Source organism: Phycodurus eques, chromosome 23 (genome assembly GCF_024500275.1).
Source record: "Phycodurus eques isolate BA_2022a chromosome 23, UOR_Pequ_1.1, whole genome shotgun sequence".
In the NCBI taxonomy this organism is placed as follows: Eukaryota; Metazoa; Chordata; class Actinopteri; order Syngnathiformes; family Syngnathidae; genus Phycodurus; species Phycodurus eques.
In genome coordinates, this window is record NC_084547.1 from 6143533 (window position 1) to 6168753 (window position 25221).

Here is a 25221-nt window from a genome sequence, read left to right on the forward strand (position 1 = left end):
TTCGATAGCCGTCTGTCGAAACATTTGCAATCATCAAACACACAAACTGGTAATGTGTTTTATTGGCAAGTAAACACTGGATTCCCAAAAACTTGTTTCATCGCATACGGGAAGTACACACTTGCATGATGTGCGGCACAGCAAGTGGCAAAAAAAAAAAAAAAAAAACACCTGAAGTGTGCAATGAAAAGAAGAACGTAACGTACGTCATCAAAAGCCAAGAGTGTGTTCTCGTCTCACTGGAGGGGTCAAATGGTGGAGTGGGTTTCAAGCAATCTGTGCAAGCTGTGTGACTGTCGCCCTCCACTGTAGATTCCAGGCACTGCACCCTCCAAGAATATCAATCTTATATTATGAATGAAAATCGGGGGTTCTGGAGCTGAGCGCCTCTGGGATTCAAACCCTGCGAGGCAGCCGTGATAATAACACCACCCGACTTGTTTCAAGCATCCTGCCTGTGCAAATATTTTCGACTCTGGCCGGATTCTAAATATGGAGGATTAGGAGCAAAATGAACATATTAAAACTAGGACAACAAAGGCTCCGTAAACGCTCACGATGTCAAATATTAACAGGCCACATTGATTAAAAATGGCCCAAGAAGAACACGGGGTACATTTTGTTTACTTCTGTGAATGGGCGCAGGGGGCGGGGCGTGTGGGGCGAGCGACCAATTGGCCTGCGCCAAAGGGCTGATCGACGTCACCTTCGACCAATGTGCGAAACTTCCAGCTGGACGAGGGCGACACGCACAAGTCTCCTTGCTCCTGAACGCCGCTGAGCAGGCTCGCTTGCGCTCGTTTCAACGCCAAGTGTCAAAGAAGACACGTGTTCTTTGAAAAACCTCCAAATTGGCGACAGCGTGACGTCCGGAGCGAGAGAGGATCGTGTGCCGCCCGCGGATTTACTGCGTCTTGTTCGGTGAGTCGAGTTTTGTCTGCGTGTGAAAAGTCGGCGAGAAGTTTGCCAGAAGAAGACAAGAGGGAGACAATCTGGCTCTCGTGAAAAGCCTTTGGGGACAATTCCAAGGAAAGCCCAACAAGTCAACATGTGGCGGAGTTCCCACACAGAAAGTGACGTCTGCTGCATTCAATAAGGCTCGGCGTTTACAAGTCCAATAAAATGCAGTGTATTGCCTATTTAGTGATGTACAAGGTTTTATGAAGCCACGCAGGCATTTATTTGTTTTTGGTGTAATGCCGCGTTCCGAGTACCTCGGAATTTTGGCTCGCCGGGGCGTCACAACCGAGTCCTCCGGTGAAAGCGACCCCTTTTTAAGAAAAGGGTCCACTTTCCCCTAGCACGGCTGTCGACATCACGGACATGAAAAGCAGTCTATATAAAGACACGAAATAAAAGTCCTCACTCCAAGGACACATGTCGGCATCGCAGGAGCAGATTAACGTTACGTCACTCGTGATGCTTTGACACTTGTGAAGTTTGCAAATTTATTGATTTTCATTGCTTGTGGTCAAGAAACATCATTTCCCCCCCCCCCCCCCCCCCCATCCCGTGCAGAAAAACAACAACAAATACTTCAAAAAGGGCGGTCCGGTAGAGAAAAGCAGTAATTCCGACTTTTTAAACACAACGGCGAAAGCACGGTTGTTCGCGTGCTGCATTCAACATCACTTCTCGACTCCGTTTTTCAAGTGTCACCTTTGAAGATGATTCGCTTTGTGGCAAGACTGAACCCGTTGAGGTAAAACGTTCAAAGGATAATAATAGAGGCCGGTCAAACAAGCACGATACAATAATCATCATAATACACACCAAAAAAACAAGAACAGTGGAAACGCCGAGAAGACGCGAAAGAAGCATTTTCACGTAGCACGTCAACGCAACGTAGAGCACGTGATCAGGTTAGCAAGGCGGCTAACGAGATCGGGCTAACTCTCGCACCATTGCGTCGCTGCACAGAAATCCCGACGGAAGCGAGGCAGAAGCCACTTTTGTGTCACGTCACGCCACGCGTGGAATCGCACTTGGAGAGCACGATGCCAGGTAACGTCGAGGCCGGGCGCCTTCGCCTTTGTGCGGGCACGGCGACTGTAATCCCGCAGCGCTGCCTTGTTTTTGTTGCGCTGCCACGCTGTTAGCACCGTGCTAACACACAGCGGATCGCGGCTCTTTTGTTTGCCGCACACGGGCGTCAAGTTCGGCTCCGGCTCGCTCGGAGGTGCCGCGTCGTCGCCGTCGTCGTGTTGCGAGAGCGGCCGCGCAGCAGTTTCTGCCGTCGACGGGCTGGCGGCGGCCGTCTTCAGGCCTGCCCGTTGACAGCATCGTAGCATCTTAGCATCTTAGCTGAGCAAGTTTGCAGGTAGGCCCGGGCAGGCACCTGCTCCAGAGAGCCACGACGACGCGCGCGTCACATAAGCTGTCGTGAAGCTTCACGTGAACTCTCCCACTCGCCCCCGTGGCCTGCTTTCAGTTGGCCACCGATTGTTGCATCCAGGCTGCAGTTTGGAGGACGAAGCGTTGCTCCGACCTTTACTGAGCCAAGGCAAATATTTGGCATGGGGGAAATCCGTTAGCACGCCACTGGACAAAAAGGCCTCAATAAGTGGAGAGATCGAAATGATGCTTTCGATCATCTCGTGGAGGAGCATTTCATTGTTATGCCTGTCACCATATGTGGCTAGCGTAGACAGAGGCCCAAGGAGTTTGGACCAATGAAGCCTAACTGGACCAGATTCTGCAAGCTGTAAAATTCAAATCCTGCACACGTGTTTGTGTGTAGTGTCAACGTGGGTCATTGTTTTTGTACAGCGCCTCCGAGGACAGATGTACCTCGCCGCCCTGAGGCTTTTGCGACGCTTGCAGACTGTTGCACGTTTGCTCTTCTGTGGCAACTTCCTCTTTATTGTCACCTTTTACAACGTTATCCCGCACCAAACGTTCCGACCTTGACCGCGCCCCCCTCTGTTCTCCCGCGTAGAGCCGGCTGAGATGAGCGGTCCCGAGGTGGCCAAGTCACCGGGAGGAGGCGCTCCGGGGAAGGAGGGCAAGGAGCCGGTGGCTAACGGGCACGCGGGCGACAACAACGACGCCAACCCCTTTGCTGAGTACATGTGGATGGAGAACGAGGAGGAGTACAACAGACAGGTTTGTACAAAAAGTTTCGTTGGGTTGCCTTAACCCTCGTTTGTTGCGGCGGTACGTTCCCGAGCCACCCGGAAATGGTAACGATCTGCGATGAGAGACCCAATAAGAAACGTTTTTTGTTTCGCATGCTTCAAACACACTTACACTTAGGAAAAGAGACTTTTTCGTGTATTCATTAGCGCCCGTTTTCTCTTTTGCCTGTACAGTTCTCCAAATAAGAGGCATAGCAGACTTGCTTCAGTTGCCTGTAAAGCTGACACGTTCAAGACATTTACATTTTGTGTCTTAAAACACCAAATTGTTCAACCCAAAAATGATTTCCTGGAACAAAAGTCCACTAGCTTAATGCTAACATGAACTGAAATGCCAGAGACGGGCTAATGGAAATGAGCATTGATGTAGCGGTAACTAGAAACCGTCAAACAACTGCTACTTTAACACACGTGGAGCGGCAACACAAACGGCACGCAGGAACATCTTGCTTGTACTTGAAATAAAAAACAAAGTGTCACAATTTGACCTTCCCCGCAGGTGGAAGAGGAGCTGCTGGAGCAAGAGTTCCTGGACCGTTGCTTCCAGGAGATGCTGGAGGAAGAGGACCAGCACTGGTTCATCCCGTCGCGTGATCTCAACAACCAGGGGGTGGAGCAACTGCAGCAGCAGCTCAACGGCCTTTCTGTCGGTGTCAACGTACACCACAACAATGTGGAGGAAGTGGCGGTGAGAAGAAAAAAGGAGTGCGAGAGTGAACGAACACCTTTGACAACCTGCAACGTTCCTTTTCTCCCTTTTCTGCAGAGGAAGAGCATTTTGAATCCTGAAGCAAAGGAGTTCATCCCCGGAAAGAAATACTAGGAGTCCCCCTCACCCCCATGGCGCCGACACACACACACACACACACACACACACACACACACACACACACACACAGCAGTCCTCACCTATTCTCAGAGACTCTGGCGGCCATGAGTGAGCACACTGATTCTCATACACACACTTGAAGTACCACTGTGTGGGTAGGCCCAGTTGGGGGGTGGGGGGATGACTTTTTCAGTTTTTGTTCCCTTTCTTTTTATTTCTTGTTCGTTTCTTGTAAACCGAGGGACACTTTGGATCGGGGCGGGGGGTGTTAACAAGTCCAGCCCTACAGTGGGCGCCAGTGCATCGCCGCACTTCTGAATACTCATCTAGGCTTCGCAGAGCAAGCGGACTCTCACTGACGTCCCCTGGAAATGAGGCAGCTACCGTGGAGTGATGCCAGACTCAACAACTTGAATGACCCCCCTCCCCCCTCCCCCCGCCGAAAAAAAAGCGTGTCATGTACATTTTGCATTTCATCAAATTGGGGATAAAAGCCACAAGATTGAAGGTTTCCAGACCAGCGAGGTGACTTTGACTTGTACTTTCAGGGGACTCGGTGGGCGTCTCGCCACTCTGTGCAGCTACGGCAGGCCGATCCGTTCACGCCTGCGACCTTTGCGACTTTGCCGGATGCGACTCGTACGCAAAGGCCGTCCTTCCGACCCAAATACTTGTGCGGGCGTGATGATGTGGAAATCGTTTTCATTCCTGGCGAGTGGGAGTATTTGGTGTGGAACGCCGGTATCTCTTCTTTGTTCGACATCCCGACAAGTGTCCAGTCTCGCATCAGGTTTTGAAATAGCCTCTCCTCCAGTTTGCCGTTTGTCCTTCTCATCCTGTTTTGAGTCTACCGGGTAACCTGGCGCGTCGGGAGGAGATGCGTAGGAGCATATTGTGACCGTCGTCATCCGCCTGGTTTCAAAGCGGTGGACTGTTTGGCCTCTTGCGTGGTCTCGGTTATCCTTTCGAATGAGGAAGTTCTTCTCTTGAGCCGGTTATGTCACGAGTCATAGGAAAAAAAGTCCAATCGGGTTCACTTCTCAATCTGTTTCAATGTTTTTTTTCCCGCGTAATAAATGTGACCGTTAATGAGTAGGAACATTTCACTTCGATAGCGTCAAGTTCGGTTTATTTGAACACAGCAGCTGATCGTGCCGTTCCGGTCAAAGCAGAACTCGCCGTGTGGTGCGGCATGCCCGGTCACACGGAGAGGAATGTTTGCCAGGTGGATTGTGCAACACAAAATCATCGTTTTGTTTTTTTTGGGAGTTAGTTGACAGAATCCGTAAAAGTCAAGAGGTCCAAAGAGACAGAGTATTAATTCCAATAAAAATAAAGACGTTAAAGACAAATGGGTTGGAGTTTTCTTTACACATGACAAGAACCTAGAATGAAGTCGTGTTGGGATTGACCATTCCAAAAAAATCGAATCATTCGCTCTTCAAAGTATTTGTATTTAGCACCTTGCATGTACGCGCCACATCCCGAATGGCTGCCTGTCACGAGCGCAAGCGGCATCGCTCGATCACGGACAATAGGAATCCTAACCTGTAGCGCTCAACTTCGTGGAATTGGGATGAATTGACGTCACAATCCCGTACACGGCACCCGAGGATCACGTGTCATATACAAACGTGCTAGTGCTTGCAGGAGTGGCGGTAGAAGACATTGACATTGGCCGCGTAGTCCACCCTTAAGACGGCACCCGAACTCCGAGCTCCGAGACTCGCGCCTCCGAGCGCCGACGACCGCTTCAACATCAGGAGGCTGTAGCCACGGAAGCGGCCCTCGAACTCGTCGGACGCCGCCGCCTTATCCAGGACCTCGACGAAGCCTTGAAAGAGGCACAATGAGAGGTTTCAGAAGCTCGTCTGATGGCGTCCAAGGGCAAAGAGGATGGATGCTGACTAGGTTTCAGAAGCTCCCAGCTTTTCCACACCGAGCCCACGCACAGGATGGGCAGGCCGAGGTCGGCGCCCAGTAGAGCCTAAAGGAGTTTGGCAGCGTTTTGAACCGAGGAAATGACGAAGCGTACGCTGAGACGTGCGCCTACGTCACCTGTGCCGCGGGAAGGACGGCGCGCACGTGTCTGGCGAGGACTCTCCCAGCCTCAGCGAACACGTACTGACACAGAGCATCGCCGGCCTCGGCGCCTGCGACAAACCGCCAAATAACAGAAAAGAGAGAGCAGCAAAAGCTTTGTACTGGAAAGAAGCAAAACGGTTCCATTGCCATGACAAATGCATCATTTCGGACAGTACCGTGCTACTCCGTTGACAAACGGCTAACGTGACCTTTGTCTTTCCGCCTACATAAAAAGATTCTTAAATTGCAGTCCAACGAAAATCAGATGGGACTCACACTTTCTTGACACACTTTTGTTTGTTTTTCGAAACCGGGAATCACTTCCTACCTTCAGCCAGCTTCTGACAGAAACCGGCAAAGTGGGACTTCCGGAAGTTTCTGTACAGGTGCGGCAGCATGCCCATCAGATCGGACACCTATGAAGAATCCCCACAGGATTTGAAAGTGTTCCAGCTGCAGTGCTGGGCTGATTGAGATTGGATGCTCTCTCACCTTAAAATACTGCTCCATTGCTTCTCTCACGTGCGTCACATCATGAGGAGGTGGAGCCAGCTTGTCTCTGGCGTCAAACACCGTCTTTACAGCCAAATGGGCGATCCAGAAAGCTGGGGAGGACATGTTCCGAGGGTTAGGGAATGTACACTTTTTCCCATTTTGCTTTTGGGCCTCATTCGGCCTGACACGAGGTCCTCCGCTTTGACGCTTTACGTAAGCACGACACTGACATTGACGGCGTTCCAAGATGGCCAGCTGGCAGGAGGTTTTTCTGCCCCCGGCTGCAGTTCAGCGGCGGTTCGAGAAGCTTTGTGCTCATCGAACGCACAACACGATTGACACAATCCGCGGCGAGTTCCTCGAAACGGGATCCGCTTCTGACGGCGCGCGCGGCGGGAGAGAAAACGAGAGAAAACGGATGGATGTTCGTCGGCCGACCTCCTTACCGGAGCCTTCGTCGCCCATCATGTGACCCCAGCCGCCGCAGCCAATCTGGGACCCGTCCGGATGAACTAATTTGCAGTTGGAGCCCGTCCCCGATATCAAGACGACGCCTCCTGGTGACAAAAGACAAAGCTTTACACTCCGGGTGCGGCGATAAAGCCACAAAAGTACCAAGCCCGCTTTGAGCGCAAGCGTGTCGGCTCACCGCGATCACTCGCGGTGGCCATAGCACCGATGGCGTCGGTGGTGATGACATAATTTTGGCTCAGATCGGGAAACAGCTCTCGCACGCGAGCGATCAGTTGGTCGACGGCATCCTTCTGCTCGCCCCCGCTCAGAGACATGCCCTGCGAACACCAACGCCAATCACATTCTGCCCAGCGGAAAACGATCGTGTGACACACCAGAGAGCGGAGCGGCGTGTTCGGATCCAGTCCCGCCTCCGTCTTGGCTCTCTGGACCATTTCATTGATCGTTTCGACACATTTGTCCACGCCCACCAACTGTGCAAACACGAGTGAAGTTCAGAAGACCCGTTTTCAGTGTTTCAAGCATACTGGGGAAGAAGCATTTAGGCTGAAGCTCACCCAGTGGTTGGTGGAGGGCCCCCTCGGTCTCTGCAAGGATCCTGCCATCTTCTGCCACCAGCACGGCCACGGAGTGGGTCCCCCCGCTGAAGACGACGCACAGGAGTTAGTTACACCCGCCACCACGAGATGTTTCGCATGCAGCTTCATTTACGCTGTGTCTAAAATGGAGCGCTGGTACGTAACCACGTCCACGTCACGTTACGTTACGTCTTCTGGGATCAGGCCAAGAACGGCACCAACACGTCGACAGTGAACATCGGCAAGATTTGTCAAGTGCTCACAGTCTTTTGGCTTGGAATTCTCACCCTTCGACTCCACCGAACACCGACGCCATGGTCCGCTTCCTGCTCGGTTCCTCACGATTGCGACGATCACGTGAGAGCTGGACGCTGCGATGCTCACAAACGCCCGGCAGGCGGCGGCATTGTGCTTCATCGGCGCGTGGCGTCTTGGAACGCGGACCGGCTCAACAAATACACGATGAGAGAAGTTGACGTGTCTCGGAGTGATGTACTCGACGCTTTTCATCGGCGGACTCAATTTCGGTGCTGACAATGTGGCGGACGCTGCTTGTTTTGGGACACACGCCGGCCGCCAGCACGACGGCATCTGCAGCCCATTAAAAAGGCATTCTCGCTTCTCCTGCCAGAGTGGGCGTGTCCTCACCAAACCTCGCTTTAACTTCTCCCCGGACTGAGACGTCTCGAGGGAGTAGCACTACTTTGACTTTGTCATCGTCTCGCCTTCACGAGGGCGAGAAGGCGTGGAAGTGCGCCGTTGACACCGCGGAGAGCAAAAAGAGACGTTACGCAAGAGCGAGGAGGCGCGTGTCCAGGGCGGATGTGCGGCGCTCAACCTTCGAAATAAAACACGGGACACTCGCGTCCATTAGGTCAAAAGCGGATCCGCTCCAATCGGCGTACACAGCGCCGTGACGTATTCTGTTTCGCATTCGTGTTCAAATGGCGACCTTATTCGACTTCCTGCCATCTAATGGAATCGCATTGAATTTCCGATGGCACCCCTGACGACCTCTCACCCCGGTTGGGAATCACAGCGTTGGTCGGTATGCGCGACCTTTATACTGAAAGGTCGAGGGGAAGCTCGATGTTTTTGATGTGAGCGTTCCCACAGCCCAATCTCGCAGCAGCCATCAGATCATCAGCGTCAAGTAGAGGACCAAGTTTCGGTCAAAGTTTCAGACCTTGTCGATCATTGACGGGAGCAGCCAGTGGGCGATCGGATCTTTTATGTTATTGAGCAGTTGCTGCTTTGCTTTGCAGCAGCAGCAACTTCTCTCGCCCTTTTCGCGGACAGGCAGCGGAAGTGTGAGAAGTGGGGAAGTTGTTCGGGGATGTAGCGGTGCGGCGGTGCGGCGGTGCGGGTTGGGGAGCGAGAAGAAGGGCAGCAAACTCGGGAGGATTCGCTTTTCAAATTGGGCTCCCCGCAGGGAAGAGAGCCTGGAGGCCGGGGGCATGGACGCCCACGTTAAGGAGGGCCGACTTTACGTGCAGCATCAAAAGTTTGGCAAGGTAACCTTTTGGCTCTTCTAATACCAAAGTCAAATGCCGATAAACATGTCGCGCCCGATGGATAAAAATAGATCATTGTCAACGAGGTATTGGGAAAATAGTTGCTTAGCACGCTATTTGCACCATTGTCCGTGAAATAGACAAATGTTATAGTCCTTGCTTGAAATTCTGCACATCATAAACACAACAACAACACTCCAAAAAAAGCACAATGGCAGCTGGCCTTCTGATGAGCTAAATGTGTGCGTGTGTGCGAGCGAGCGAGCTACACACAGCCAAACGCGGAAGACAGATTTGTCTTTTTTTAAAAGTGAACATTGTGTTTGTTCACACATTGTGCGTTTGAGGAGGAAATGACGGCGTGAGGTCCTGTGGCCGCTCATCAGTCTCGGGCCTGCACGCGAACTTGCCTTTCGCTCCGTACGCACCTCCAGATAAGAGCACATCTCCTCGTGGGGATTTGTAAGAGGGTCTTTGTCTCTGTTGTGCGCCTCTTTCTGGTCATATGACGCGGACCAACAGAACATTTTGGCCCAAATTGCTGACCTGACATCACCACTCCGCAATTGACATGAATGGGAGAGAAACTCCAAGTGAAGGCCTTTCATAGACAATACGAAAACCAAAGCACCATTTCACCACTTATTGTTTGCGGAAAGAAGGAAGTCGTTGAAAATAGCTGGAACGGGGAGGTTTTTTTCTTTTTTCTTTCTGAGGTCAAGTTATTTTGGTTTCGCGAGTCACCCCTGTTGGTCCTCGGTGAACATGTTCAAATGTTCAAGTACAGTGCGATCGCGATGGCGATCACGGCACGGGTTCCTGAATGTCGCCTGCGTATCTCGCTCCCGAGCGAAGCGCATGTGTGCAGCGCAAACGGCTTAGGCGACGTTTTCAGTTTGCGTTTTGCCTTTTTCCTGTCACCCGTTTCCTGTCTTCCGTCCATTTTTTCTATTTCTGCCCATCAGAAATGGAAGAAGAACTGGTTCGTCCTCTACCCGGCCAGCCAAAACGGCATCGCCCGCCTCGAGTTCTTCGACTCGTCCGGGTCGGGAGGCGCGGGCGGCGGCGGCTCGGGTGCCAATTCCAACGAGAAGACCAGAAAGCTCGACAAGAAGATTATCCGCCTGTCCGAGTGCATCTCCATTCTGCCGGCGCTGACGGAGACCTGTCCCAAAGACAACATGGCGGCGTTCTGTGTGGAGACCAACGACAAGACCCACGTGTTTGCTACTGAGAAGAATGCCGCCAAGGAGTGGATGGATACCATGTGCGACATTGCCTTTCAGGTATCCTTTTTGTCTTTGGCTTCTGTTGGCTTTGATTTTGCGCGCCGATGGCTACAAAATGTTCCCTGCCGCGGTCAAGCATTTTGACGACCGACCTTCCGTCCGTCAGAGCGATCCGGCGGCATGCTGCTAACGTTAGCGCTTTGGCGTCGAAGCGAGAGCAGGCTTGCGTTGCCCGGGGCGCCCCGGTGGTTATTCGGCACCCGGTTTTCGAGCGGGGGAACTGCCGGCGACATAGTAGACACTTCCCGAAGATGGCTTTGTATCTCCACAGGGTGGCGGCGGTGGCAATGGGGAATCTGACGGGGAATCTCAAGACCTGAAGATGTCGGAGAACCTCATCTATTACTCTCGAGAGAACGGTGAGGATGCGACGGGAGCCCAAAGTTGTCGCACAAAGAATCGTTCAATAACTCTGAACAAAAAATGTCCACAGCGAACGAGTTCTGGGTGAGCGTTCAGCGAACGGAGGCTTCGGACCGCTGCGGGCTGGCAGGCGACTACTGGCTGAAAGCTGAAAGCGACGCCCTGGTCTTGAGGGAGCCCAACACCGAGAGCGACGTCTTTCTCTGGCCGTACAAGCTGCTGAGGAGATATGGACGAGACCGGGTGGGTGCAAGAATCGTTGCGGTGGCTCTTTGTTGCCGCAAAGTGCGAAATGACCTTTTAAAAATGCAGAACAGACGAGACGGCACAGCGCTCGAGAAAAGGTCGTCGAGGTGTCAAAAGGAATGTCGTGAGTGTGAAGTAAAAGGAAGCGAGCCCTGTTTTAGCAGCGAGACATTTTCAGAGGCTGCAAACCGTCGTCTCCTGGTTCGCATTTCAACTCGCACGCTGAGTTGAAAGGTACCCGACTTGACTTGCTCTTTTCATTTTTGCGTTGCTTCTCCAGGTGATGTTTTCCTTCGAGTCCGGGCGCCGCTGTGACTCGGGCCCCGGTAACTTCACCTTTGACACCAAGCGAGGCAATGAGATCTTCACGCTCGTGGACCGGGCCATCAAGTCCCAGAAGGCCCTGGCTGAGGAGCGTCCCCTCAGCTGCCCCGTCTACTTCGACCCAGAGTGCCCGCCGTCTCTGCAGCACGTACGCAACGCCGGCGTCACGGCACCCGGAAGCGGCGACAGCAGCAGCTGCAGCAGCTGGGAGGCTGACGGCGATTCGGGTGGCAGCAAGCCGGGCTCCGCAGACGGTGTGCTCTGGAAGAGAGAGGCAGGAGATGGAGGAGGAGGGGCGAGAAGGCACGCGAGCGGCGGTGCCGATAAACACAAAGGGCGGAGTTTACCGGAACTGCCGGCCATACTGGTGGGGGCTTCGAGCGGAGGCCAGGGCGTGGCGAAGCGTCCTTCCGCGCCCGACGAACAAGCCGCTCTTTATTCAGAGCCGATCGACGCCGTCCGTCTGTCTCTGCACGCGGCCGACGGCCTCTACTCTGACCCGGTGGACGTCCTTGCCTCCGCGCCACTCGTGCACCCCCCTCGCCTGCGACCGGCGGGTGACGAGTCTTCTGGAGGTGGGGCTCAAATGGAGCATCGCCTTGGGGGCGGTAACCACAGGAAAGCCCAGGACCTATATTCCCACATGTACGACCGCATCGGCCTGGAACTGAGCCAGAAGACCGGCGCATTGAGTCTGAAAGGGGCCGCGAGGTGCGGAGGCAGAGGGGCGAGCGGCAAGCGAACCCCCGGAGGGCAAGCAGAGGGAGCTCTGTCGCCCCCTGTCACTTCTCTGGAGCATATCTACGACGAACCGGAGGGTTTTGCCAAAGGAATTTTGAACTCCGGCAACACGTCGGGGACGAGTGTTTACAACGGAGCCCGTTTGGAGCCTCACAGCCAGAAGAGGCAGGAGGAAGCGGCTTCGCTGTCAGCACCGGAGGGAAATTATAGCACCGCCACCCATGGAGAGTCTTCAGAGTCCCACAAGTATTCTCCCCTGAACCGTGGAGGACAACCTCCGCCGGCTCCAAAGTGGCCCAAACCCGTCACCGCTCCCAAACCCGGCAGGGGCAATTTTGCTCGGAAGGAGCCCGTGCCGTTGCCCGCGGGGAAACACGGCGAGCCGGTCGATAATGTCGTCAACAACAACAACAACAACAACATTAGGGGCAGCGAGGGCCGAGGCGACGGGGAGCTGTACAGCAAAGTCTCAAAACCTTCCAAGTTGTGGTCAAGTCGGTCCAAACCGACACCAGTGAGCTCCCCTGATATCATCTATGACAACTTGGGAAACATTTGACCGTTGCCTTTGCGAGGATCTGAGTGCTCAAAAGATAGCTCTATATTTTGAAAAAGCATTCTTTTCATTTGTGTTTATCCATCGAACGGAGACCCGCGTCCCTTTTGGTGAACGAGGTGGCGAGAGCGCTCTGGACTGCGGCGACGCAAGCCACCGGTGCGCTTAGACTTCAGATGGCGCAACGAGCCACCCGAAAGAGTGGCTTGGCTCTTTTCTCTCCGCAAAATGAGACCAGGAGATTTTCATTTACGTTTTCGTCAGCTGAAATGCCAGCAATCCTGGGAGATTTACTCCCGAGGCACTAATACCGGAGGCGCTTTCGTCTTGGTGGAAACCACATGGTGGAAACACTTTCCCGGGTTTCACGCATTGCAAACTCAAGCCGCATAAAGGGCTCGCGTGTCTGTTCAACTGAAAGGGGAAGTCGCTTCCATGTTATTCGACTCATCATTTCATTATTGGCGACATAAGAGACTTTGCAACGACCTGCAATATATGCGTATATGTACGGAACAGCTGGGCTGTCTATAAGTATAACTAACAATAAACAATATCTTGAAAAGGTTCCTCGTCGGGGACATCGGCCACCAATGTGACAGTTATTCCTGGTAAGCAGACTTTTTGCTCTGGGCAGAGCAAGTCTGACCTCATCCTCCACTTCCCTTCCTCCGCTGAACGGTTTTGGGTCCGTTTCCAATCACTTCGTCGCACCGTTAAGGCACGACGTCCATACTTTCTTCTTGCTCTCTCGCTCTCTTGCTGCGTTACTTGCTTTGGGGTTGCCATGGCGCCAGCTCACTGGGACTGGCTGGTATCAAGGCTTTCAAGCGCAACCACCGGTAGACCGAAGCTGAGCCGGACAGATGAAGAAGGGTCCCACGGAGCCCCAAAGCGGCGAATGATCCGTTTTGAAGAGTTTCTCTCGAGCTTACAAAAGACGAGAAGAGAACGTCGATACGATGAACGCTGGCAAGAGGACGCTGCATGTGTCAGTTGGCTTGCCAAAAGGGACAAACCGTTCCATTCGCCAATCCAGCTCCGCATCCCCCTCGTCCCTCTGCTTTTGATTTTCCCAACTGCTGCCGGAGTGCTTTGTGAGCAGCTCCAGAGGTACCCGGATTACATTTTGAAGGTCCCTTAACTCCGTTAGTCCCCACCTCTGTGTTGCATCACGCGGAGCAGAAAGGAAAGGAGAAGCCGCAGCAAACTGACGGAACAACAGCAGACTTGGCACATGTCGTACACGGTAGCCCGTTTTCGGATTTCTTCTTGCTTTCACGGCTCTCGAAATGACTCAACATTTCCATTGACAGTGTTTGTACGCGTGTGTGACTATCAACTGTTATAGCCCAGTCACATGGCCGCAGAGGTTTGGCCTGTTTGGAGTTTTGACCCGTTGATACAGTTGACACGCTGAGGAATTTCTATTGCTCTTGACCAGTTTAAAAGCCAGCTTCTCGGAATGACATTTAACGGTTGAGACAAAAACTAGTTTGTCGGTATGTGATAATGCACGAGCACTGGCCATCATTGGAGAGAGTGCGCGTTCCTTTATGATAGGCGAGCGTGCTTCATCGCGCTTTCGGCACAGCGGGCCAAAAGAGCTGGAACGCAACAAACAAAATGTCTTCGCAAGCTCAAAGCAAAGTGTCATTGTAGGTTCCTTTTCAGGCAATGCGGCGATGTTTCAAATAAACTGCGACTTGGGCTGCAAACACGCATCAAACGCTCCCACTGGAGACCACCACCGTTTATTTTTAGCACTGCGTGGGCGAGTCATTCTATAGGTCGGTAGTTGCATTTGCTGCGTCTCAGTTCTTCGTAATAGTTTCATTTACCTTATTGCTTCCTTGACTTACCGTGTCATGAAAACAATCTGATATTTTTGCATAGTTTCCCCACCTTAATGTTTTAGATCATCAAACAAAAGTAAATAGCAGACAACCATAACCCACGTCAAAATTATAGCTATTTTTCATATGGGGATTGTATCGAGGGGGGAAAAAAAAAAAACAAAAAAAAAAACTATTTCAAGCTACTTTGGCCCTGTGTGAAAAGATGACTTTTTCACAAAGGGCCGTTTCATGTTTACTTGAGTTATCTTCGTCTGATTGTTTAATCGGCTTAAATGTTCAAGTGGGGTAGCCATGCAAACAATTAAAAAAAAAAAATTCAGAAAGGGGAAATTCCATTTTTTTTTTTTTTTATCTCAGACTAAATAATTTCAATAATCAAGTTCTGTTTGACAAAACCTTTTCTGAAGTGGATTGTGTGCTTTTTATCACAGCGGCCGGAACGGAAAACGGCAGGAAAGACACAACGTGAGTCTGCGTGAGTGAATCCAAACGATTTATTGACAATCAAATTGGTTCCTTGTCACAACAGCAAGTTAAATTATACATATATTTATATGCTATATAACATAGTTTATATTCAAACGGAACGCATAAATTGTCAACATTTTCTTTCTTAAAACTCACAGTTCTTCAAACTAAACTATTAAGATGCTCTTCAATCGAATTCAACACACCCGCCCACGTAAAATTCACACTGTTGCTATCACAGTTCTCCTTTACGGTTAACAGGCTGAAAGAGGAACCAACTTGTGCTTCAGACTTTTGACCTTTTTGTCTTTCAATTCAAACAGCCACTTAATTTCTCAGAGGTGATAAGCGTTTGCGAAACCCCCCAAAAATTCTCAAATTCTCTTCGGAGACAAAAGCGTCGTCGTGGTTGCAATTTGTGAATGCGGAAGTCCTGTGACATCACAGCGCCATGAGGTAATTTGTCACTGGGTCGTAGCGAGTGGTAGAAGGTTCAACATGCGAGTGGAAGGGTGGGAGAAGGATTCAAGTCTGATTCTCTCTGTGTGAGAGACAGAGGAGTAGATGAATAATAGCGATGAAAGATATGGACTGAATGAAGAAATATGAGCATGACTCAACGACTTTATGTGTCATGCGCGAACTCGCGTTGACCCGAGTTCAAATGTCACACAGACCAACGAGAGGAAAAAGTTTACAATTTGAGAATTGGCTGACTCTTCCAGGTCAGCCGCCCTCGGCATTCGGCACGGGATTGCGAGTTTGTGATTTTCACTTTTTCAGAAGGGTTATGTTATGAACTATTAACCTATTGCCACAGCGACGTGCATGTTGAAAAGGAAACGCTGCATCTGTACGCTGCGTTTGTAAAAGTCATCCAAAACTCAGGTTATGAAACGGTGTGTCAAACTCGAATGCGACGAACTAATATTCCGGACGTGCTACCCAACATCTGAACCTCTATTTGTTCCTTTCTTCACTCCCGCCGATCATCAGCGCTCTTCCCAGTGTCACCGTGTCGCCGTCCTCGTCGGATCCCTCCTGACGTACGGGGGGCGACGCCCGGACGTTGACGTCGCGTGAGCTCCTGCTCACGAAGGGCAAAGCTCGACGTGATTTCAAAACAGGCGGAGGTCTCAGCTGGGGAGGGCGAGTGTTTGGCGGGGTTGTCAGCAAGGGCGAGGGCTTCGGGGCCACAGTGACCTTGACCTTGTTGTACATTCCCAGCTGGCGAGCCTAGTTTGGAAAGAAGGCAACATCCCGTTGAATGAACTAAAATGGTACCTGGTGTAGCGCAGTCCTGCGGCAAGGTCAAACCTTCCAACTTGAGACCAACAGCGAATAATTGTGCTGCGGTTGCTTAACGTTTGTCAATATATTGCATTATTCACAGAGGAGCAAGAGGATACGGACGAGGACTATCAACTTTATGGTCAGTTTTAAAGGTCTGTATTTTGCCAAACCAGCTTTTTTTCTGGACACTCGTATGATAAAACCAAGGTGCTCTTTGAAATGCCGCTTTTGACACTTTGATGAGGTCCACGTTAGAGAGTCCACTGCATTGCCAAAGTATGCGATCTTTAATTCAGCGACCGAATGTCACAAAGTGATGTTCGCTTTCCTAAGCATAGGAAGAAACAGCAGCTGTGCGGTTGAATCTTTTTTTGCCGCCTGTCAAACTATTTGCATGTTAGCAGCCTTATCGAGCACAACGACCGCTCGGCACTTTCACATCACTCCGGGCCTCGGCCGACAAAACGCAAATGGACGCAAAGTTCCGAGCCATCCGCTGTGAGTAATTATTTCGATGGATTCAAGGCTTGTTACAAGCTACTAACGGTAGGAAATTGTGAAGAAAAACAAAAGTGCTTACCATTTGGGGTTGACTGCTGGCTGTGGCTTTACCACCCCCTGGTGGTTGACGCTGGTATGTCTGGGTAGCAGGCTGCACGCTTGAAGCACTAAAGACAACACAGATGCATTGTGTCGTGTTCCTAACTCACAGATAGATGACATAGTCTTTATGAAGCTCCACGAGCCACATTTCACATTGCCCCGACCTCGAGGGGCATTGCCGCTTGGTACCCGGGACGGTCCTGAGGTACTGGTAGAGGTTGCTGCCCAGAGAGCTGGGGCTGAACACATCCTCCTCATCCATTCGGCTGAGGCAACACTGACAGAAACGGACGTGAAGCGTGACCCAAAGGTCCACCCGTTTTGGTCAAACGGACAGCCGGAGACGACAAAGGTCACTTCACCTTAATGAACAGGCTGGCTTCAGGTAAAGGCTCCTGCATCGGTGCGGGGAAGGCGCACGGCAGCAACAATTCCCGGCAGACGACCGGCTTCAGGAGCATGGTGAGTGATGCGCAGGGCTGGAGGATACAGAAAGACAACAACCCTGTGTCGCATGCAAAGACACACACACACACACACACACACACACACACACAGCATGAATGCATGTTGCATACAGTGTGCAGGGTTAGAACTGCCTCAAATCTTAACCTTCAACTTTCCAGCACGTCCCAAGTTACTGCGGCAAAAACCAAGCAATTCAAGCCGAGTCAAGTCATTAAGTAAGTCTTAAGTACGTGGCATAAGTCGAGAATGTGTATCAAACGTATCAACTGTCAAGTGACTGTCTGTTGTCGTACTAGAGCGGCTCCAACTCCCGGAGACAAATTCCTCGTGTGTTTTTGACACACTTGGCCAATAAAGATGATTTGGATTCTGATTCTGAAAGAGAAAGTTTTGCTTTTGGCTAAAAACAAGAACAATGTCCTACAAACAAGTACTTTTCCCTTTCTTATCATTCTGTTTTTGCAGTGCATCTCGGTCACAAGTCAAGGCCGGCGTTGAATAAGTTACGGACCTGAGCCTCCGCCTTTCGGCATCTCAGCGGGTACGACCTGGAGCAGCAAAACCTGGCCACGATGCTGAAAAACAAAAGAGCAAAGAGCATCGTGCCGTTTCTGAACACAGAAGCCGGGACAGGACTTGCACTTGTGTTTACGACCCGTCCTTCCACACACCCCGAGAGTGTGGTTGAGAGCTTGAAACGTCTGCTGGTTGAGCTCAATCTCATTCCAGTCCAGGCGCGAGCAGCCGGTCGGGTAGACAACCAGCGGCAGGCCGTACAACGCACTTTGACACAGGCCGCTAGTGTATATGACCCTAGAAGGAAGCGTACATCCAGAGACGCTCATGACCTTGGTGATTGTAAACACAAATGTTAAATTGACTGGCGAAAATAGCATGCATGCGTAATATCAGAATCGGAATCATTTCAGAATATAGCTCCATCGTTACTGTTATGCCGAGCTCAGACTTTTTGCATCGTTCGCGATCCCTGTGTCATCCAATCTTTTGGTGTCTTGGACTGGGCGAGCGGCCACGCTACGCGAATTACGCCGACAAGACGGCGCCCGATCATCGCGAGCTGTCGCACAGTTCACGGTCCGACGGCGCAGGTCATCGTCCAGGCAGCAGGGAAAGATTTTGTCGGCGAGCGGGACCGCGGGACACAAGTGCGGGGTTAAGGGAAGCTCGGCTACGCCGGCACAATGAGCGCACGTGCGTCTCACGTCCCCCTTCCTAATCATTGCCACTTCCTGGCCCACCACACTTGCCTCTTCGACTCTCCCTTCTCTCTCATTTTCCTCATTCATCAACTCCTCAAAGCATTCTTTCCATCTAGCTAGCACACCGCTGGCACCGGTCAACATATCTCTATCCTTAATCACCCTAACCTGCTGCACATCCTTCCCATCTCTATCCCTCTGTCTGAACAACCTTTTTATTGCACCCATTTTGTGGTGCGCCCAATATTTTCAGTGGACACCGTAACTGGAGACATGGACATACAGTATTTCTTCTGCATCAAGCCCCGAGCAGACAAAGTGGATTCATCTGGGAAATATTCCACTGCGCTGCACAATCAGAATGGAAGCATTCATAGGCACAGAGGGTTTATACAAAATGCAAGCGACAATACACACATTCAGTCCGTCACTCCAATCAAAAAATACAGGAAGGGTGGACAAGCCACTTTTTTTTCCCATCTACTAGAATGTAAAACTTGTGATTAGTTCTTAATCTTACTTGATTGCTCTCAAAAGCCGTGGTATTTGAGAGACGGACGTGACGTCACAAAGGCTCTCTGGCTTCTCCGGGGAGTTCAGTGGGAGGAGGCTGGGACTGATGAGGCGCTCCCGCGTGTCACACTTGATGTGCACTACAGTGGCAAAAAAGCCAAAGTCAAGTCTCCAAAAGCAACGACGACATTTGTGTCTTCTGTCAGCAGGAGTGGTAACAAACCTGGATCGGAACACTTCTGCTCGCTTGGCAGGAGGAGTTGGATGTGTTCTGTGTCCCCTCGGTACTCTTGAAGCCATTCCTTGAACATTTCCTCCACAGCAAACACATTGGTTTCCACCTGGCGCAGGTCCACCAGCACCCGACTCTCTGCAAGAGGAATTTCAGCGATGGTAACAATCAGATGACGAATTGAATTCTATTCCAGAGCCGACAAATCAGACGAGCTTCCACAGTGACCACCAGATGGCGACATAAGGTTGCAAAGAGGATCCTTTAGAATGGCCTCACTTTGCACTCTTCTCCCATTTGTGCGGCCATTCATTCCCAAGTCCATTTAGCCTCGCGTAGGACACGGAGGCCGTCTCGAACTTCCTTCATATGACGTGTACAAATTGAGTTCACATCATTCATGGGACCGGAAGTTACATTTACGGCAGATGTTGAAGGGGATATATTAAATATGTGCGCACCAGAAAAGTGAAATTCTTGAAATGAAATGTTTTTAGAAAAAGACTCAATTGCATGACAGAGGCAGACGAGGAGAAAGGGGCTCTCACCGTTGAGGTAATAGCGAGATAGGAGGGAAAACCTACGGTAGCGGTCGGAGATGAAGAGAACGCAGTTGAAGCGAATCCATTGGCTCCGATAATGTGTGCCTGGAGAGTGAGACAGCAGAGACGAGGAGTGAAGAATGATGAGAGCGGCAGGGGAAGTCATTGTCGACGGCCGCCAGGGAGGGAGGAGAGCAACATAGCATCGAAGAGCGACTCAAAGGAGAATCAACTCAAACGAAGGGAGAGCGACTGAAGCTTCTGTGCGAGACATCCCTTTCCCAAAGAAGCCACTCAGCAGGACGGGTGACTGTCATTCAGTGTGTGCTTTGTGACAGCAAGGAGCTGAAGCGTTGTCTTTTCATCACGAAATTCACCCTGCTGCCTTTCCAACCCTGTTTCCAACTGTATTACGCACCCGTTTGTCTTCCGACTGGTTTCGTGAACGTCCCGGTGATTTGCGCTCTCTTCTTTGTGCGGCCTTATGAACACGACGACACAACAGCGCACGCCGCGTACGCCCGCGGGCTCTTTGGCGTGACGCAACGGTGAACGGCCCACGAATGTCGTTTGAAACTCGGACAAACGGCCCATTGTTCACCCTGCGCGCAACACGCCTTCTCGACACACTGGCGGCAGTGTGAGCGAATTGCCACGCGGGCACGTTTGCCGGATGGCGGGTGTTTGACGGAAACAGAGCCTCGGAAAGGACACTCGGACAACAGCACTTGTGTATTCGCCAGAGTGGACGGACAGGAAAGACAGTATGGCACTCGACACGGCGACTTGAAGATAAGGATAACGTGTTACACGATTCCAGTTACTGGAAAAGCAAAGAAGAACGTGAAAACTGGGCTTGAAATAAAGTGTCGCGATTTTGAACAAATGCGGAAGGGGACGAAGAATTGATGGAGGATCGAGACAGCTGATGTACAAGTAAGGAGGACACATTGGAGCATAAGAACACTCAGCGGCAGGCCACGGAAGGCCGTGAGCGGTTAGGGTGTACTTTAACACTGGAAGTCCATGAAAGAATATGCAACACTAACACGCCAGACCTAAGCGGCCTCCGTCCTCATTGCCTCCGCATTCCTGCCCCCGACTTGACTCTACGGGCCCATATAGCCGGGGAGTGCGCGCTGCACTCCCCGGCTGAGTCTACGAGATGCCGCGCGTCCGGTCAGGTCTTCGTGTCAGTATTTGACACTGAATGTTGAATTTGCAGCGGAATATGTGGAGTTTTTGAAGCTGAGAAGTGCCATGAATGTTTGGATGGTAAAAGAAATTCTGTGTTGGTCATTCAGATTCAATATCTGATGGAGGCAAAGAAGCCAACAGGGAAAACAATTACAAATAGAAAAGAAAAAAGGCTGAATTAGTCACAATGATGAAAAGGCCTCACATCACTGATTGCAAGGGCGTGTGAGGTTTCATGCTATTGCACTTCAAAGAACGGCCACAACCTTAGCTGCGTTGACAGGATAATCAATCAATCTCGCCTGCGAGGAAAGAAACACATTGTTGTGTTGTCATGTTTAGGGCAGGCATTGTCCTGACTGTTACAGCCAACCTGCTGAACCAGCGTATACAACTGCACAATCAAGCGATGATTATGAAATCTGGGAATACAAGCGATATCACGGAGAAAGAAGATCGAAACTGACAGGGAAGTGGACGTGGAAGAAAACAGAGAAGTCCTGTTGCTCCTCATATGAAGAGAAATATGGAAGGAGGAAAGAGGCAGAGACGCCAATGGAGTCACTGGAGAGAAGAGAAGCAAAGCGGAGGAAAAGAAACCCTCTCGTGTCAGGCTTTGATGGCGCCGCGGGCCAGACGACGATTCAAGAAAACGTGATAACGATCGGGTGGAATTAATAACAGCGGTTGGGGCCACACAAACACAGTCGCGCTTGAACAAGCGGAAAGGCACAAAGACATTTGGGGCTCACTCCTAATTCGAACCACAAACGCCACGTGTGCATTGCAAGTGTAAATAGTCCAATTTCAAGCAGGACGAGGAACGCAACAACAACATGAAGGCTCTTCAAATAGCGCCTGCCTCAAGACTTCAGGTCTCACTGGAGGATTCGGATCCTTTGCTTGAATTGGCAATGACTTGATGATGATGACATCATCTGGTCCACTCATTTTTCGTTACTGTCGCATTTCACATTCTTGTTGACAAAAAAAGACAATTACACGCTGTTAGCCCGCAGTGTGCATACTATTTTTAATTAGCCAGATAAGATTCCTGTCCTGCTAGCGCATCTCCTCCTCCTGTTTGTGTTGATTCTCCTTTTTTTTTTTCCCCATGACCCATTTCTGTATTTTCTCCCAAGAGTCTTATTGCACAGAGATCTGCAGTCCCGCAACACAATGCGCACTCAAGGCCTTTGACAAACACATTTAATCCTCGTTTCTAATTAAAGGTTATACGTCGCCTCGTTCTCGTGTTGCAGTACAGCGGCGGGTTTAGTGGCTTACAAGGGAGAAATTGGCACACCTTCTAAACACAAATAAGAGTGTAAATGGGTCAGTCCTTCCCGACCACGGGGAGCGAGCAGGGTGGGAAAGTATGTGGAACGTGAGGGGGAGTCAAGTGTGCCCTGGAAAGGGATGGCAAGGAATCAGTCCTCCTTCCTACCTGAACTACAAGCCTCCTGTGGCTCTTCGTTTGGGAGGACAACTTCAACCAACTCTGGCTCACTGCAGAGCTGCACCACCAGGAAACTAGTGACTGGCCCGAGGTCATCATCCTTGAGCACATTTTTCAAAAGGCGAACCATGCCTTGTCCTGGACGACTGGTCACCACGGTAACCTGTTCAGTCAAAAAAAGAACATTCACTTGAACCTCTGGAGCTTTCTTCGGAACACGCGCAGCTGGTTTCTCTTGACTAGAACATTCTTTGAAGAGGAGGTTGCACTTTGGGGACATGACAAACAATAAAACACTATTAGGAAATGTAAAAAAAAAAAAAAAAAAAAAAAAAAAAAGGGACCTCATCTAGCATGAAGACTATCTCGCGCTGTGAGACGAGACGACACAACAGCTGCGGACGAAGCTCTCTCCAATTTATAATTCCTAATGACGAACAGAAAAAAAGAAAACGATCTCAATGATAGGATGTTTCTGTTGCTGAGCTCCAAATAGAAGCAATTGGTCAAGCTAAAGTCACTCTCCCGCGATGATAGCGCATGATAATTATCTGCAACAACAAGTACAACAAGTGGCTCCTCTGATGTCGCTCAAACAAATCCCAACGGACAGATGGCTCAGCGGCGGATGAAACCGGCCTGTTTTCCGCACTGAAGTGTACGTAAGCAGCCTCGAGGTGGACGTACTGATAGAAAGAGTCAAAGCTTTTTAGACCAACACTCAACACTTGCCTGACGACCCGTTATATCATCCACTGAAGAGGTTTTCAAACAGCACTTTCAAGCAGAACGATCCTTACATAATAATCCTGTTTGTTGTTCTGCCCTGCCTCACCTCGACAGATGTGTCGCTGTTGGCTTGGATGCCTGTCCCTAAAAATCTCAAGCGTTGTTGAAACAACTCGGGGCTGTCCAGCACGGCCTGTCGCAGCATCCGGCCGACTCTGGCGAGTTCCACGGTCACGCCTTCGCTCGGGATCGACCGCAACGTCTCCACGCAGGAATGCATCCTGGGCAGGTTGCCCCGAACTCTCTGAAAAAAGACAAAAACGGATGAGAGGAGGAGGGGTAATAAAAGGAAGTTTTGATGGGACGACTGTCATTGTTTACCACAAAAGGAAGCAGACATTTCTGCTGACCGGCGAAGGCATACACGCTGAGGAGCGGAAGCCGACAGGGTCCATTCAGACGAGAGACCAGGGTCAGGAAGTTATCGAGAGCATCGCAGAGTACCGCGCGGGTCTCAGACCACCAGGGTGGCGCCGCCTCAACGATCAAGAGCCGGGCCGGTTGCCGCTCAAATGCCGTCTTGGAGGAACTGGAATTCTTCCTGCCACAATCCATGCCACCTGAAAAACGTGAAAAAATCAAATCAAAGCACGTAAATATTGACGTCCATCTGTGTTCTTACATCGTGTGCATAAAACCGGTTAAAACACAAAAGGCTGAGCTCAATAAAACAGAATGTTAGTGGACCACAAGTAGGCAATCCAAACCAGTAAGTACAAAAAATATGTATAACAAGAACACAGCCCCCTCAGTCACAATAATCAGCACTAAGCACCACTATAAAAACAGCTTCAACAAGCACGTAATTACTCAAAACAAAACTGAATCCAGATAAAAATGGGTCACGCTTCTTTATCGATGGCTTGGCTCGAAGAGGTTTCACCAGTAATTCAGTGGAACGAGGCTGTTTCATGGAAAGATATACTGCAGGTGATTTTTGTCATCTTTCCCAGGATTGAGTGCTGAATTGCGTACAGACACGAGTCCCGTTTGCAAGTGAAAGATTTGAATAAGGACGGCGTATTTCTACAGAGTCACCGCGCCGACCGATTTAGCAGGCGCAAACGGACGTTGCTCTTGGATTGCTGCACTCGAAAAATCCTAACCGAGTAGCTCAACGGCACTCTCTCTGATTGGACAACGGCACGTGTAGTCCAATCGGAGAGAGACAGCTATGCGCTAAATATCTTTTGCTACTGTATGCACACATACATTACAACGTGAATTCAACATTATATTAACAGTCTATCATATGTTTAGTTACCTAGCTTACCCCGTTAACAGATTCAGCCAACATATATATATATATATCTATATCTCTCTCTCTCTCTCTCTCTCTCTCTCTCTATATATATATATATATATATATATACGTGTGTGTGTGTGTGTGTGTGTGTGTGTGTGTGTGTGTGTGTGTGTGTGAAATGAATGGTCCGCCTGTGTACTTAACTCAGTTGGCCTCTGAAAGGCCCTTTTGTTTCCCAGATGTTTTTTTATGTTCTAACCAGAAGCAAGATAAAGGCGACTCTGTGCGAACATGCGTTTGGTGTTCTTATCTGTCCTTTCGCCGACCCACATCGCATTTCTGAGAGGACAAAGCTCTCCGGACAGATTATCCCACACTTAGCCAAATGCTAACGAACGAATGCTAACGACTCGCGTTAGCGTTCACCAGAAGTAGCTCTCCTCAGAATGCTCTCCACTAAATGCATCATGTTACAAAATACAGTAAACATTGTTACTAGTACGTCTCTCAATACATCATAACGTGAATTCGAGATTATATTAACAGTCTAACATACATTTAGTTACCTAGTTTACCCGGTTAACAGATTCGGCCAACTCAATCCCAAAATGATCTATTCGAAAACGATGGCTCACTCTCACACACACTTTTTACATAATATAAATAACAATCAATTACTGGTTTACCCTTATTTTAATGCA

General features: G+C 50.4%; 4 protein-coding genes across 5 annotated transcripts; 2 read left to right on the top strand and 2 right to left on the bottom strand.

Moving 5' to 3' along the window:
* The first annotated feature begins 742 nt into the window (after positions 1-742).
* On the top strand, positions 743-5377 carry paip2b (poly(A) binding protein interacting protein 2B). 2 transcript variants are annotated; one of them, XM_061668552.1, is made up of 4 exons: positions 743-921; positions 2939-3105; positions 3637-3825; positions 3904-5377. In XM_061668552.1, the coding sequence occupies exons 2-4, from the start codon at positions 2950-2952 to the stop codon at positions 3958-3960; spliced, it is 402 nt and encodes a 133-aa protein (XP_061524536.1). In that variant the 5' UTR covers positions 743-921; positions 2939-2949; the 3' UTR covers positions 3961-5377. The 2 variants fall into 2 exon arrangements, with proteins under 2 accessions (XP_061524536.1, XP_061524535.1); XM_061668551.1 differs by lacking the exon at positions 743-921 and adding an exon at positions 1837-2004.
* On the bottom strand, positions 4771-7999 carry nagk (N-acetylglucosamine kinase). Its single transcript, XM_061668550.1, is given in 11 exon segments — positions 4771-5800; positions 5875-5953; positions 6025-6119; positions 6380-6467; positions 6544-6656; positions 6993-7103; positions 7196-7337; positions 7395-7493; positions 7578-7592; positions 7594-7663; positions 7886-7999. Coding segments are annotated over 11 exon segments (1038 nt in total). The 5' UTR covers positions 7915-7999; the 3' UTR covers positions 4771-5603.
* On the top strand, positions 7824-13200 carry dok1b (docking protein 1b). The gene is made up of 5 exons (XM_061668546.1): positions 7824-9112; positions 10078-10398; positions 10673-10760; positions 10835-11007; positions 11291-13200. Exons 1-5 carry the CDS (start codon positions 8831-8833, stop codon positions 12632-12634), a joined length of 2208 nt encoding a protein of 735 aa, XP_061524530.1. The 5' UTR covers positions 7824-8830; the 3' UTR covers positions 12635-13200.
* Positions 13201-14976: 1776 nt separating this feature from the next.
* On the bottom strand, positions 14977-23829 carry m1ap (meiosis 1 associated protein). Its single transcript, XM_061669632.1, has 12 exons — positions 23596-23829; positions 23321-23518; positions 22474-22648; positions 19872-19934; positions 19279-19425; positions 19063-19195; positions 17994-18135; positions 17834-17897; positions 17217-17359; positions 17019-17131; positions 16832-16919; positions 14977-16194 (listed from the first exon to the last, which is right to left on the bottom strand). Exons 1-12 carry the CDS (start codon positions 23827-23829, stop codon positions 15919-15921), a joined length of 1776 nt encoding a protein of 591 aa, XP_061525616.1. The 3' UTR covers positions 14977-15918.
* Between the last annotated feature and the right edge of the window lie 1392 nt (positions 23830-25221).